The 11,843-nt window shown below is 46.1% G+C and overlaps 4 protein-coding genes across 4 annotated transcripts; 1 reads left to right on the forward strand and 3 right to left on the reverse strand.

Moving 5' to 3' along the window:
• Positions 1–265: 265 nt before the first annotated feature.
• Positions 266–2,238, reverse strand: LAJ45_11057 (uncharacterized protein; the record flags this gene model as incomplete). Its single annotated transcript, XM_046120569.1, has 6 exons — positions 266–580; positions 637–774; positions 833–1,771; positions 1,835–1,918; positions 1,981–2,074; positions 2,156–2,238. 6 exons carry the CDS (start codon positions 2,236–2,238, stop codon positions 266–268), a joined length of 1,653 nt encoding a protein of 550 aa, XP_045966240.1.
• Positions 2,239–2,826: 588 nt separating this feature from the next.
• LAJ45_11058 (uncharacterized protein) lies at positions 2,827–5,936 on the reverse strand (the record flags this gene model as incomplete). Its single annotated transcript, XM_046120570.1, has 4 exons — positions 2,827–2,841; positions 2,915–3,496; positions 3,552–5,192; positions 5,247–5,936. 4 exons carry the CDS (start codon positions 5,934–5,936, stop codon positions 2,827–2,829), a joined length of 2,928 nt encoding a protein of 975 aa, XP_045966241.1.
• Positions 5,937–6,617: 681 nt separating this feature from the next.
• On the reverse strand, positions 6,618–9,273 carry LAJ45_11059 (uncharacterized protein; the record flags this gene model as incomplete). Its single annotated transcript, XM_046120571.1, has 8 exons — positions 6,618–6,716; positions 6,772–7,196; positions 7,285–7,525; positions 7,576–7,716; positions 7,784–8,605; positions 8,662–8,759; positions 8,829–9,203; positions 9,267–9,273. 8 exons carry the CDS (start codon positions 9,271–9,273, stop codon positions 6,618–6,620), a joined length of 2,208 nt encoding a protein of 735 aa, XP_045966242.1.
• Positions 9,274–10,243: 970 nt separating this feature from the next.
• Positions 10,244–11,487, forward strand: LAJ45_11060 (uncharacterized protein; the record flags this gene model as incomplete). The annotated part of the gene is made up of 4 exons (XM_046120572.1): positions 10,244–10,396; positions 10,491–10,621; positions 10,671–10,821; positions 10,948–11,487. The coding sequence occupies 4 exons, from the start codon at positions 10,244–10,246 to the stop codon at positions 11,485–11,487; spliced, it is 975 nt and encodes a 324-aa protein (XP_045966243.1).
• Between the last annotated feature and the right edge of the window lie 356 nt (positions 11,488–11,843).

An 11,843-nucleotide genomic window follows, 5' to 3' on the forward strand; every position in this document is an offset into this window, starting at 1 on the left:
CTGGGTACATACAGGTGCTAGTTCCAAAATTAAACCAAATATGTACATATGCATGTCACTTTATTATCCAGAGAATTCGACGCAAAGGCGCTGATACACCGTAGCTAAATTTAATATGAGGGGTATTGAGAATTAAATTGTTTTGGGGATCCATCTATAATATATTCATTTTCGCCATTTTTATCTAGCTATCCTCATGAAAATATATTTGGTCCCACAAATTTGCTTCATGGGCGGTTATTTTCCGAATCCATATGAAACCGCTTTAAAACTCATCCTCACCGCTGCCTGAGATGATAACATTGTTCACCTTCAGGACCATTCTGCAAAGTTGAGTGGCTAACAAAAGCTGTTGACGCTTTCCAATCAAGGGATCGATGACAAAGTGTTCCTTCATGTCGTTGCTTCCACTCTGCATGCAATCCACTCCCAACTTTGAGTTGTTCTCGCGAGCCTGGCGAGACTTGACGTATGCCAAAGTTTCAATGGGAGACAAACCAGAGTTCTCGGCGAGTGCCATAGGAATGGCATCAAGGGCTTGAGCAAAAGCGCGGATAGCATATTGTTCCAGTCCGGGAGTCTAAAACCGTTGATTTTAGCACTTTATTTATATGAATGAGAAGGAAACCTGTATACCTTATCGGCCTCTTCAGCGACTGCCAGCGAACAAGAGATTTCGGCAGCACCTCCACCATAAACGACACGGTTATCACGAACCAAGTTCCGGACGACACAAAGAGCATCGTGTAGAGCACGCTTGGCCTCATCGATGATCTGGGGATAATACATCAGTGCCACACTTAACGATTAACCAACTTATTTTTGTGCTCACCATTTTGTTACTTCCTCGAACAAAGACGGTAACAGCCCGTGTATTAGCACAGTCCTCAATGACCAACATCCGATCCCTAGTAGTTCCAAATGACAACTCCCTAACCAACCCAGCTTTTCCAAGCTTCTCCGCTGTCAGATCTTCGAATCGTGGAACAATCCGAGCGTTTGTTGCAATGGCGATCAACTCAATCTCGGGTCCACCGACCCATCGAACAGCGGGCAACTTATTCTGAAGCAACAAATGGTTGGCTTCATCATCAAATCCCCACTGACATATAACCAGGTTTGCGCCGGTATCCTTAATCTGCTTTATCATTTCCTCAAACTTGCTCTTCTCATAGGCCTGAAGACGCTTAAACTCATCGACGGAGGTGATATCGAGCTTATGCTTGGTCTTAGGCTTTGGGGGCTCAAACGCGCAAGTCAGGATAGCAAGTTTCGCGTCATGAATGACCCTAGGCATCTGAGGATGTGACATGTCCTTATCGATAATAACGCCCTTTACCAGCATCGAGTCTTCAAGAGAGCCACCAACTTTACCATCAACTTTGATCAGCTCAAAATCAACATCCTTACGGTCCAAGTCTGCAACAGAAAGAACCGCGTCAACGGCAATCTTAGTGAATTGGTCATGGGCCTTAGAAACGATCTTGGATCCAAGAGATGTCTTTGCAGCTCTCAACAGATTGTCCATATTGTCCTTTGAGAACTCTACCACGTCCGAAATTTTATCAAGGTGAGCCACGGCAACGTCACAAGCCTGGTCAAAACCGTCTGCGATCCTTATGGGATGGATGCCCTTATCGATCAAATCACTCGCGGCCTCTAAGAGAGCTCCGGCAAGAACAACGACACCAGTTGTACCATCTCCTATCTCGTCGTCTTGAGATTTTGACAGCTCAACAAGAAGCTTGGCTACGTGGTTTTCAATTTCCATCTATAAACACAATTCCGTATCAGTACGCGTGTAAGATAGTCACAATGTTAGGGGAATAGATACCTGTCCCAAGATCGTCGCACCGTCGTTCGTAACAGTAATGTCGCCATCGGGGGATATTAAAATCTTGTCGAGCCCTCTTGGTCCCTAAATCCAGGTATCCTATATCAGCCATCACTCTTCCCTAACTCAATCTCATCTAAACGCACCAAAGAAGACTTGACAATGTTTGCTACGGTTTTTGCGGCCAAGATATGAGACTTGACAGCTTCCGTTCCGTGTTGTCGTTTCTTCTTCCCCTGGCTATCACAAATAAGATTTATTAATCCCAAATCCCCAGTTCTCACACATTTCTTTTCCCATGGAAAGCTATCCAACACTCACTCTCGAACAATGATGAACGGTCGTCCATTCTCGTCCCGTACCATTTGAGCATTGCTCATGTCGAGTTGCATCTGCCCAGCCATGTTAAGGAGCGGATGTCAAGGTGAGGGGCAGCTAGGTTGGCAAAATAATCGGTCCCTGGTAATTTACCGATACACGAGATTCAATGAGATGTCGGATTTTATTCAGAGCGGGGAGATAATGGGAGGGGAGGGATGCGGCTCGAAGAGACTTGATGCTTCCTGGTGCTGGCTGGCATTTACCTTACTAACGACACCCAAAAAAATATCGAGGTGGGGTGTGGTCCTGCAGGCTGTGTGGCTTTAGCGGGGCTGTGGCGGTGCATGACTAAACAATCTCCATTGAACAGGAAGTTGGAACGGTACAATGTAGATACATCATTTCATTGATAGGCTTTTATTCCAAATATTATACTCGCCAAGCAAATAAAACACAAAACAAACAGAATAACGATCATGACCACCACCCCAAAGCATCACAAATCACGAAAACGTTTCCACTCCCCCCCCTCCCAAAACAAATACCTCCTCCAATTTTGTTTGTGTGCCTCAACTCCCCAGTAAAAAACTCGGCAATAAGATACGAACTCAAGTCATAGAATACTTTACATTCATGTCGTCTGCCTAAGAGATTACTTATCCAACTCATTCCTACGTATTATTGACCTGTCTCATTGCATCAGCAGCAGAAATTAACATAGGAAGATCAAAGACTAAGTCGGATGGGTGGATTCCATACCTTTTCTCTCATTTGTGACAAGAATTGCCCTAACCCAACACTTTGATCTGCTCTATCCTCAATCAACATTGTCTGGGCCCACAATCTAAGGGCAGGTTCTCCGTCTCCACGAACGACGTAAAGATGTGGAACTGTGATTGACCCAACATGTTTCGATTTGCTATGGTCCCTGCTCTTTGCAATAACATTTCTAACACGCTCGTTGAATTCGGACCCAGGTCCCTCTAATATGGGAAGAGAGGTCTTGCCAACCTTGACATGTTCGACAGAGGGGAGGCCAAACACGTCCTGAATCAGCTGGGGAACGGCTTGAGGGCCGATCCACAAGAATTGAACCTGAGAGTCATCAATTAAATAACAGCCATACGGAGCCAGGCGTTCTGAGGAGAGATTCATCCCTGGTGGAAGGACGATTTCACCAGTTGTTGAGTCTGGGAGACCACAATTATCCGGCATGTCATGAAGGGAGTAAAATTTGGGGTGAATGTACTGCATCAAAAGGGGAGCGGGTAACGTTGAAAGGAGACAAAGAGCGGCTGAACGGAGGTCTGAGGGGATTTGAGCAGATTTTCGAAGCCCGACCTAATCAAAAATTAATAACCAACTTCAAAGGAGCCATATACAACAAAAGGCCTACATGTTTCATCAACCCTAGAAATAAGACTACGAGTCCCCTCAAATTGGCAGGAAACGACAAAGGTGTTGCGGCCCCAACGTGGCTAGAAGTGAGTTCCTTCTTGAAAGTGATCAAGAGCTCTGTCAACTTTGCCTGAAGGGCATCTCTCGCTTGCTCCAATCCACCGCTTAATGCCTTCTCTACTGCTTTGTGGCTGAAATAAGTGGTTATAGCTACTTGGTCTGCCGAGGCGTAGACATCTGCCAGGTTCTGCGTAGTAGGCAGAGCTAAGGTCATGACCCGGATCCTTCGCTCCCCGTTGCAGGTAGTATGAAGCACGGCTGTCTGCATGCAGACAAACTGCTTTCCAAGAGTTTCGTCAATAGCAACCTCAACTACATACCCTTGATCACGGGGGAAAGCGGGAAATGCACAAAGATCCGAGGAGCGGTTGAAAAAGTTTCCATAAAATGTCTGCATTCGCAGACCAGTGGTCGCCCGGACTCTCATGACAGCCTCGAGAGCAATCTCCGCAGACAAATGATCTGAAAATTCTCTCGCAAACTTGATGGCATCCTCGCTTCTAGAAGCATTCCATCCTGGGTAGAACCAGGTTTGTCCACCGGTGTATCTTGGCAGATTGCTCAAGGAAGCAACATCCTGATAGCTGTTTGAAAAGAGGAACATATCGACGGAAACCTGGTTCTTCGAGCATTCCACGGCAAATGATTTATAGAAGCTGTTGCCAGTTTGCAGTAATTGACTCTCTTTGCTTGTTCCAAGAAGCTTCTTGTCCTCTCTGCTCTCAAGTTTTCCGGCTCCCAAATTTGGCAGAGATGCTGTCAAGACAACGATTTTACCGCCAATGGCTGAAATCAACTTGTGGCCGGCTTGTAATGCGCTTCCCATTGCGCTTGACCCATTCTGGGTATTCACAAACATATCTTGCAGCTTGCTCAACAAGCTTTCGATACCCTCCCTACAATCCGCCAAGGGCACAAGCAGATCCCCAGGAATTGGCAAAAACGGTTCTTCCAAATCAGATACAACTAGCATGCTGGGATCCGAGCTGTCTCTAGGAACTGAAAAGTAATGCAATGAGCTATCCACGGCAATGAAACCAAGGCGTGTTCGTTTATCTGCATTCGGAATCCTATCAAGACTCTCGAGAATAGTTCTGGCAGCCGTTGCCAAAAGACCACATTGCACTGCACCGTAGCCAACATCGAGGAGGAAAAGATAGACTAAGGGCTGCGGTGGTCGAACCATGTATTCCTGGGGGGCAATAAATTCTACAACACTGTAGTTAAGCTCCGGCCGCTGCCACCGATCCAGATTTTTTTGTGCAGCCTGGTCCCAATCAAAAGCTTGAGGGACATCGTTGGTGAGATTGCACATATTGCATCGCCAACGGTGCCCATGGTCCAAGAAAGTTGCATATGGGTTGATGTAAGATCTGCAGCGACGACAACGAGAAATGACAGTATCAGACACCAGCGGGATCGGATCCTCGGCATCGTGGAGAGAAGTATAGGGCTGGATAATCAGTGCAAATGGGAGTTTCGATTTTTTGAGCAAGCCGTGTGTGGTGGGGACGGCGTTTAAGGTAGAGCGCATATATTGCGGAGGACAATTGGCATGGGGCGAAGGTGTCAACGATGCCTAGATTTTATGATTAGCTGGGGGGGGAAGTATGAATAAAGAACTATTCCATACATTAGGAGGTAGAACGATCTCCGGAGGTGGAAACTCCAATTCAGCGACATTAAATGGCTGTTGCATCAAATCAACCGTGTAAAGATAGTTGAGCGCCGCAGGCTTTTGAATACCACCTTGTTGTCCTAATCCCATCTGTCCAAATTGCTGTGTTACTCCTCCCATTCCCGGAGCTCCCCCAGGTGGCTCATACCCACCAGCAGCAATATTTCCTGCGCCAACCCCAGAATTACCTTGAGGCATACCGTAACTTGGCTGTGCTCCCATAGAAGGCGCGGGACCTCCCATTGGGGAAAACAACTGAGGCGTTTGATCATGCGCTGGATACCCCCCCATCCCAGCTCCAGCTCCCATGACTCCGCCCTGTGAGCTGGGAGTGCCTGCAGAATTTGCTCCTGCGCCAAACTCGTATTGTTCTTCGGCATAACCACGCCTCCTACCACGGCCACCATGGCCACTTGTTGTACCAGAGGGTGGTGGGGGAATAGAACCTCCCTGGGGCGGGGTGGGAACTCCAGTTGGGGGGAGTTGGTATCCCTGGGGTTGTCCGTATTGCTGTTGCTGCTGCGCATATGGGTCAGGCGTCTGGCCGTATTGTTGAGGAGGTGGTGGTTGTTGAGATTGGTATTGTTGATTTGGGTCTCCGTAGTAAGGGCCACCGGGACCTTGGTTCGGGGGAGGTGATGCCATATCTACTCGATTGATTTGACCCGCACACGCAGAGACAAATAATTGAAATGGAGCGCGGGGTAGGTAAAATATGAAGGGAAAGGTAGGAGTATCGTGAGGTGGGGTTACAATGATGATACCAACAACTTCAGAGGACACTTGTAGGGTTCCACTACGATTGATTACCTGAAAGGGTGATGTGTGAAGAAGCCAGATGGTTTGTGGCGTGGCTAGTGGGGTTGGTGAGGGGCGTCATGTGTGGCACAGTCACTCGGCCATTGCCAAGGTAGCTTGTGGCCTCAGTCAAGCTCTTCTAGCCACGTATAGCTTGTCCTTGTCTTGAAGGCTCGTGAGACAAACATACACGTATTAAATATGATAAAACCTTGACTCGATACACTCTGCTCTGATAATTTGGTTTGTTTTGCAACACCTATTCATAGGCAAGCTTCTCACTCACAACTTCTCACTCGGTAAGGAATACCTAAACGATAAATACAAATACATGTACATGTATGTACCTGAACTCTTTTCTTGAAGTCCTTTAAGTAAATTAAACGTAAGCCTTCGGTGTTACAGCGCCTAATCCTAACTGTGATTTATTCCTTTCGAATATCGAGATGCCGGGCAGCTTCATATGGTTCCAGGCCATAAGCCCAAATCTACACCCATATGTACTCATTATCTTCACATGCCCCTACCTTACCTTCTTCCAGATAACCACTTGTCAGCTGCCAAAAATGCATTCGCCTCCTCTCCAAGAACGCCTTCCTTTTGAAGGACCTTAACCCCAACGACCATCTAGCACCAAAATTGATCAGCCACATTTAAAATGTTTTGTCGAGGGGCTTCTTACCGCATCCCAAACTTTGAAGGCCAACGCAACATCCGCAACAATATCTACAGCCTGTGCAAACATCTTTGGAAGCTTTTCCTTTTGTCTCTGCTTCGCTTCTTCTGTAGTAGGTTCGGGCTCGTTTGAAAGCTCGTCTAAATAGGTCTTGACTGCGATACCCAATCCCGCGCTCACTTCATCAATGAATGGAAGTCTAAGTCCCAGCTCCGTCAAATCTCCCCTATCTCTTTCTGCGTCACCATTCATTAAGAGGCTGACCAAAACCATTTCGACCATATTTCTCAGGTTCCTTGTAAGTGTCCTGATGAATGAATTGAAGCCCAAGAGGTTTCTGCTTAGCGGACCGGTATAACCAATCGACTTGTGATTGATGGGCACGATACTTGCCACTCGTGATATAAGAGTCGTGTGTGTTTTGTCCTCGTCTTTCCAAAGTTAGTACCGGGCCCTAGGTATAGGAGGTGGGTAGGTGGCTGTAATAATAATCGGGGGGAAACAAAAATTTACCTGTACCTCTAGACGGCGCTCCGGACAAGGTAGGTGCGAAGTTGACCTCTTTGAGAACCTTGAAACGGAGTAATTCCATCCCAATATAGATTGATTCGTCCAATTCAGGAGTATCAAGTTCAGCCATGGCGGCCTGGAGACCACGGCCCCAGGGGGTTAGTTTGTGCTCTTCGCCATCGATAAAGTCTCGCAACTGAAGCATGCTCCAGAGAGTATTCAGCTTGATTTCATCCTGAGTTTTCAGGAACTATAGGATAATTAGAAATTTGAATATCTCAAAGAGCATTTGTGCATTACCTTGATATCATCTCTCCTTACATCTTCCTTTTTGGTGTCGTTCTTTTTCCCATCATCCTTCTTCACGTTTTTGGTAATGGTTTTAGCAGCAAATATAGGGTCAGTAAGAGAAGTAAGAGCGAACGAAAGGCCAACAGATTTCTATTTAGATTAGTCATGTGATCTTGATAAAATAGACAGGAACCCACAAGGCAACGAAACAACTTACATGGGCCCTTTCCAGCTCTGGTCTCAAAAAACTCTCTTTAACATTCCAACTCTTGGTTGCAAGGTAAGGTGTGGCAACAACATCTTTAGGAACCAATTTCTTCGTTGCTTTCTTATCAAACCAGTAGTATACAGAGACAGCACTACTAGTCCACCATCTGTGCAGTGGCTGGGCAAGCAAACTCAATGTTTGCAACCGCAACGGGTCGAGAGCGTCCAAAAACTTCCTATACTCCTCTGCATCACCATTATCAAATGGCGCAACTATTACGAGTTCCCCGGTAGCCAACATATCTACAACTTGGGGTCCTATAACGCCACGAGAAAGATAAAAGTATAGCTCTTCTGGTAAGCGTTGTCCAATAAACTCGTGAACATCGCCCGGAGCTTCTTTTGAACGAAGAGGCTCGGCAACTCCGTCCTCAGTGAATATTACGTGATGTCTTACGGAAGCTCGTGCTTTTCTGTACTTGTCGATATAACCCGTTGTCCCTGCACCTGCGTTGGTGTTCAATACGGTTGATATATTGCGATACCTCTTTATTAAGTCAATCGAGGTCAAAAATGCATGCGCTGCGGCCACAGCCTGGCCTTCAACCCCCGGAAACGGGCGACATAGGTCTGAGCCAGATAGCAAACAAGCGTCTACAAACATATCGTTCATGAGTGACATATCTTGAAGGAGTCTCGGCCTATTGATCCAAGTAAATGTACTCCCGGGAGTGATATTAATGTGGGTGATGACTTTTTCAACTTCGAACATAAATAGCTCGGAGTTTCCCCAAATAGCGTCGACGAATCCTTGTTTTTGGAGATATTGCATCTGTGATAGATTTTAGAGCTGGACTAGCAACTGAGCTCACGCATTATGTTTCATACCTGAGGCCAGGCAGCATAAGGCGCGACCTGGAAATCAACGTCGTTTTCCAACAAAATTCGTTGGAAATAGCGATATATTTCCCATGGTTCTAGGGTGCCTGTGAATATGGTATAGATTAGCTTCAGATCCAACAACCATTTTACCACCAGGTTCGGCGCGGATTAACCTGCTATGCCGAATGCTTCCACGGCTTCATTTGCCAACCCCCTGTCATAAAGCTCCCATGCTCGAGACCTTTGTGCTGGGCCCTCATCGTTCACACTGAACGGCGCCTCGATAGGTACAGTCTTGAATCCTTTGAAAACGAAAATAGGCTTGACGCCTGCCTTGCGCAAGTCATCAATGTCGGCCTCGACGGTGTTTCTCAGATTAAACGGAAAACCTCCTAGAGCTACAACCAACGGTTCTTTTGAGGGTGTGGTGGTGAGAAGCTTTTGGAGATAATGATCGGCCTCGATACCGAGAACAGAATCCTTCAATGCTGAGAGGGGAAGTGTCTCGGATTTACTCTGAGTAACTATCCAGGCATCGAAGCTTTTGACTGAGATTTACCTGTGTCAGTAACTGGATTATGTGATTAATGGGGGGTTCATTGTCTGCGTACCGGGCATTTCTGAAATTAATCTCGGGCTGTGGGATATGCAGCTGCGATTCGACTAGTGGAGATTTGGAGCAAAGGATGATGGGGATGGGATAAATGAGGGCTGCAGGGAATAAGATATAAGGAGAGTAAGAAGAGAAAGGAATGTCACAAACGGATTATTCTAGACTGTGAGTGATGGGGGAACAATTGGCTTCGGAATGGTAGATGACTGCTGTATTCGTGTTTGTTGCACACGCACGAGGGCCAAGACAGTGGACGTGATCCTTGTAGCATGCTCTTGGCTTTTCGCGGGGCAGTAAACAAACGAGAGGTCGGCAGCAACATGTACATTAGAGCCCCGTGAGAAACTCGGGAGTTTTAAACTGAATGTATGACAGACAGTTTTAAACTGGTTAAAAACTGGCTGTCGAAAACCTGGGTGTCATGGTCATAAACTCAACAGCCATTTTGGGAGTGGGCTAGGGTAATTTTAGGTATTTAGGGTGGGTTAGGGTAATTTGGGTGTCCGAGTTTATGACGCAGTTTATAACTCCAGCTCTGGGTTTGTCACGGGGCCCTAATGTACTAGGGTGTAGCGCAAAGTGATCAGAATCTGATAAGACAAATACACCTATTCACCGTAACATTCACTTATCAGATTCTGATCACTTACCCTCAACACCCGGTACATGTCGGTACAATACGCTAAGCGTACCTACATACCTGACCCAGGAAGGTGTGCCTTTACAGAAAACTTCTAGCCAACAGCCGTACCAGTGCTTGATACATATAATAATAAATATCGTGGAATTTTATTATGGTTATGCCTGTAATTACAATGCTTATATGTACGCTTGTAACCGGTACCGTATTTCGTAAAGCTAGAATGGAATGATGCCAAGCGATTCAATTGTGGCATGATCAACACAAGCATCAAGCTATTGCTTATTTCAACCTCATCCCCCGAGCAACTCATATTCTACCTAGGCTTGTTCATGATGTCAATGCCAATAGTATCTCTTATCTCTCTACAAGACAGCTCAGAATGTGCTTCAAATCTCCTAGAAGCTGCCCGGACATTAGGTTTCGTCTACATCACTTCCGAGGGTAGTAATATCTCAACAGAAAAGATAGATCGCATGTTCCAGTTGGTGCGCTTACCCTCCAACGATGTCATGTCGATAGATGTTCTTGCCTGGTTCACAGCTAATCTTCTCGTTGTGATTCGCTTCAAGTGAGCTGTAGTCCAAGAAATTCTTTTCGTCTCCTAGAGAAGAGAAAGAGAAGTGTCGAATATCAGCAGATAACAAGGGATGGTCCTCGATGCACTCGGAGACTCTTGATCCTCAGAATCAACGAAGAGGGGATTTTAAAGAGTAAATATATTTCTCTCTAGAGTTCGGCAGAACGCTTACACTGGTCTAGAGCATTCAACTTTGGCGAGTTTAAGGACGGCAAAGCTCAGCAACCTATGCCCGTGGCTCTAAGTGAGCACGAAGCCGAACTCAGCGAATTCGCAGACCTATGCCATAGCCTTTGTTTAAAGCTTCTCCGCCTCTTTGCTATTGCTCTAAAGGTATATTATCCCTTATATACTGCACGTTCGTTAGTTCTCGGGGGTGGTTGCAGGGATCTGCTGCAACAGCATCCGAATAGACAAGTGCATGTATACACTCAATTCAGTCATTACTAACGCTCACAGATCGATCATTCAGAAGGGGGAGAGGACTGGTTCACATCCCGTCACTCGGACAACGGTCCATCTGGCTCCATTCTTCGTCTCCTACATTACCCTTCCCTCCCTGCTGATTCCGACTACTCTCCCACACTCGATATTCGTGCAGGTGCACACAGCGACTATGGCTCTGTCACACTATTATTCCAGCGTGCTGGTGAACCTGGACTTGAAATCCACCATCCTGTCACCAAAACCTGGAGTCCCGTACCCGTATTAAAAGATGCTATATTGGTGAATATCGGTGATTTACTATCGTATTGGACAGCGGGATTACTACGATCCACAATTCATAGAGTCACATTTCCTAAAACCCCGGGAGTGGCCCCAAATGATAGATATAGCATTGTGTATTTCTGTCATCCGGAAAACAGCACGTTATTAACTCCGATACCAAGTGAGGTTGTAAAGGGAAGAGGGGACAGGGGGGCGAATGATATAGAAAAGACATTGACGGCAGATGATCATTTGCGGGGAAGGTTAAAGGCTACCTATGGGTGGAAATAATGACCGATGGACACCTACCTACAAGTATATATACATCTTATATGTACAGTACCAAAAAGGGAGATGTAACAGGTGTTATAGCAATACGGAATTGTGCAAAATTCCCGAATTGAATTGGAATTCTAACTATTATAGCGTTTCAATAGAGCAATCTCGCGGCATTCTGAATGATAAGCTATTGGACCTATCACACTTTTGGTACGGCGTCTGCATAGATCTACATGTATGTATTGAAACTATAATCCCGAAACCTAAGAATTTTGCGGGAACCTCTACACATTCCGTATCTTCACGTTCGTGCGTTTATATTGAATTCCCATCATAAACACGGTATCAATGCACGTTACACGTACGCA

The sequence above is a fragment of the Morchella importuna genome (genome assembly GCF_003444635.1).
Source record: "Morchella importuna strain M04M26 chromosome Unknown Morimp01GS055, whole genome shotgun sequence".
NCBI classification, from domain to species: domain Eukaryota; kingdom Fungi; phylum Ascomycota; class Pezizomycetes; order Pezizales; family Morchellaceae; genus Morchella; species Morchella importuna.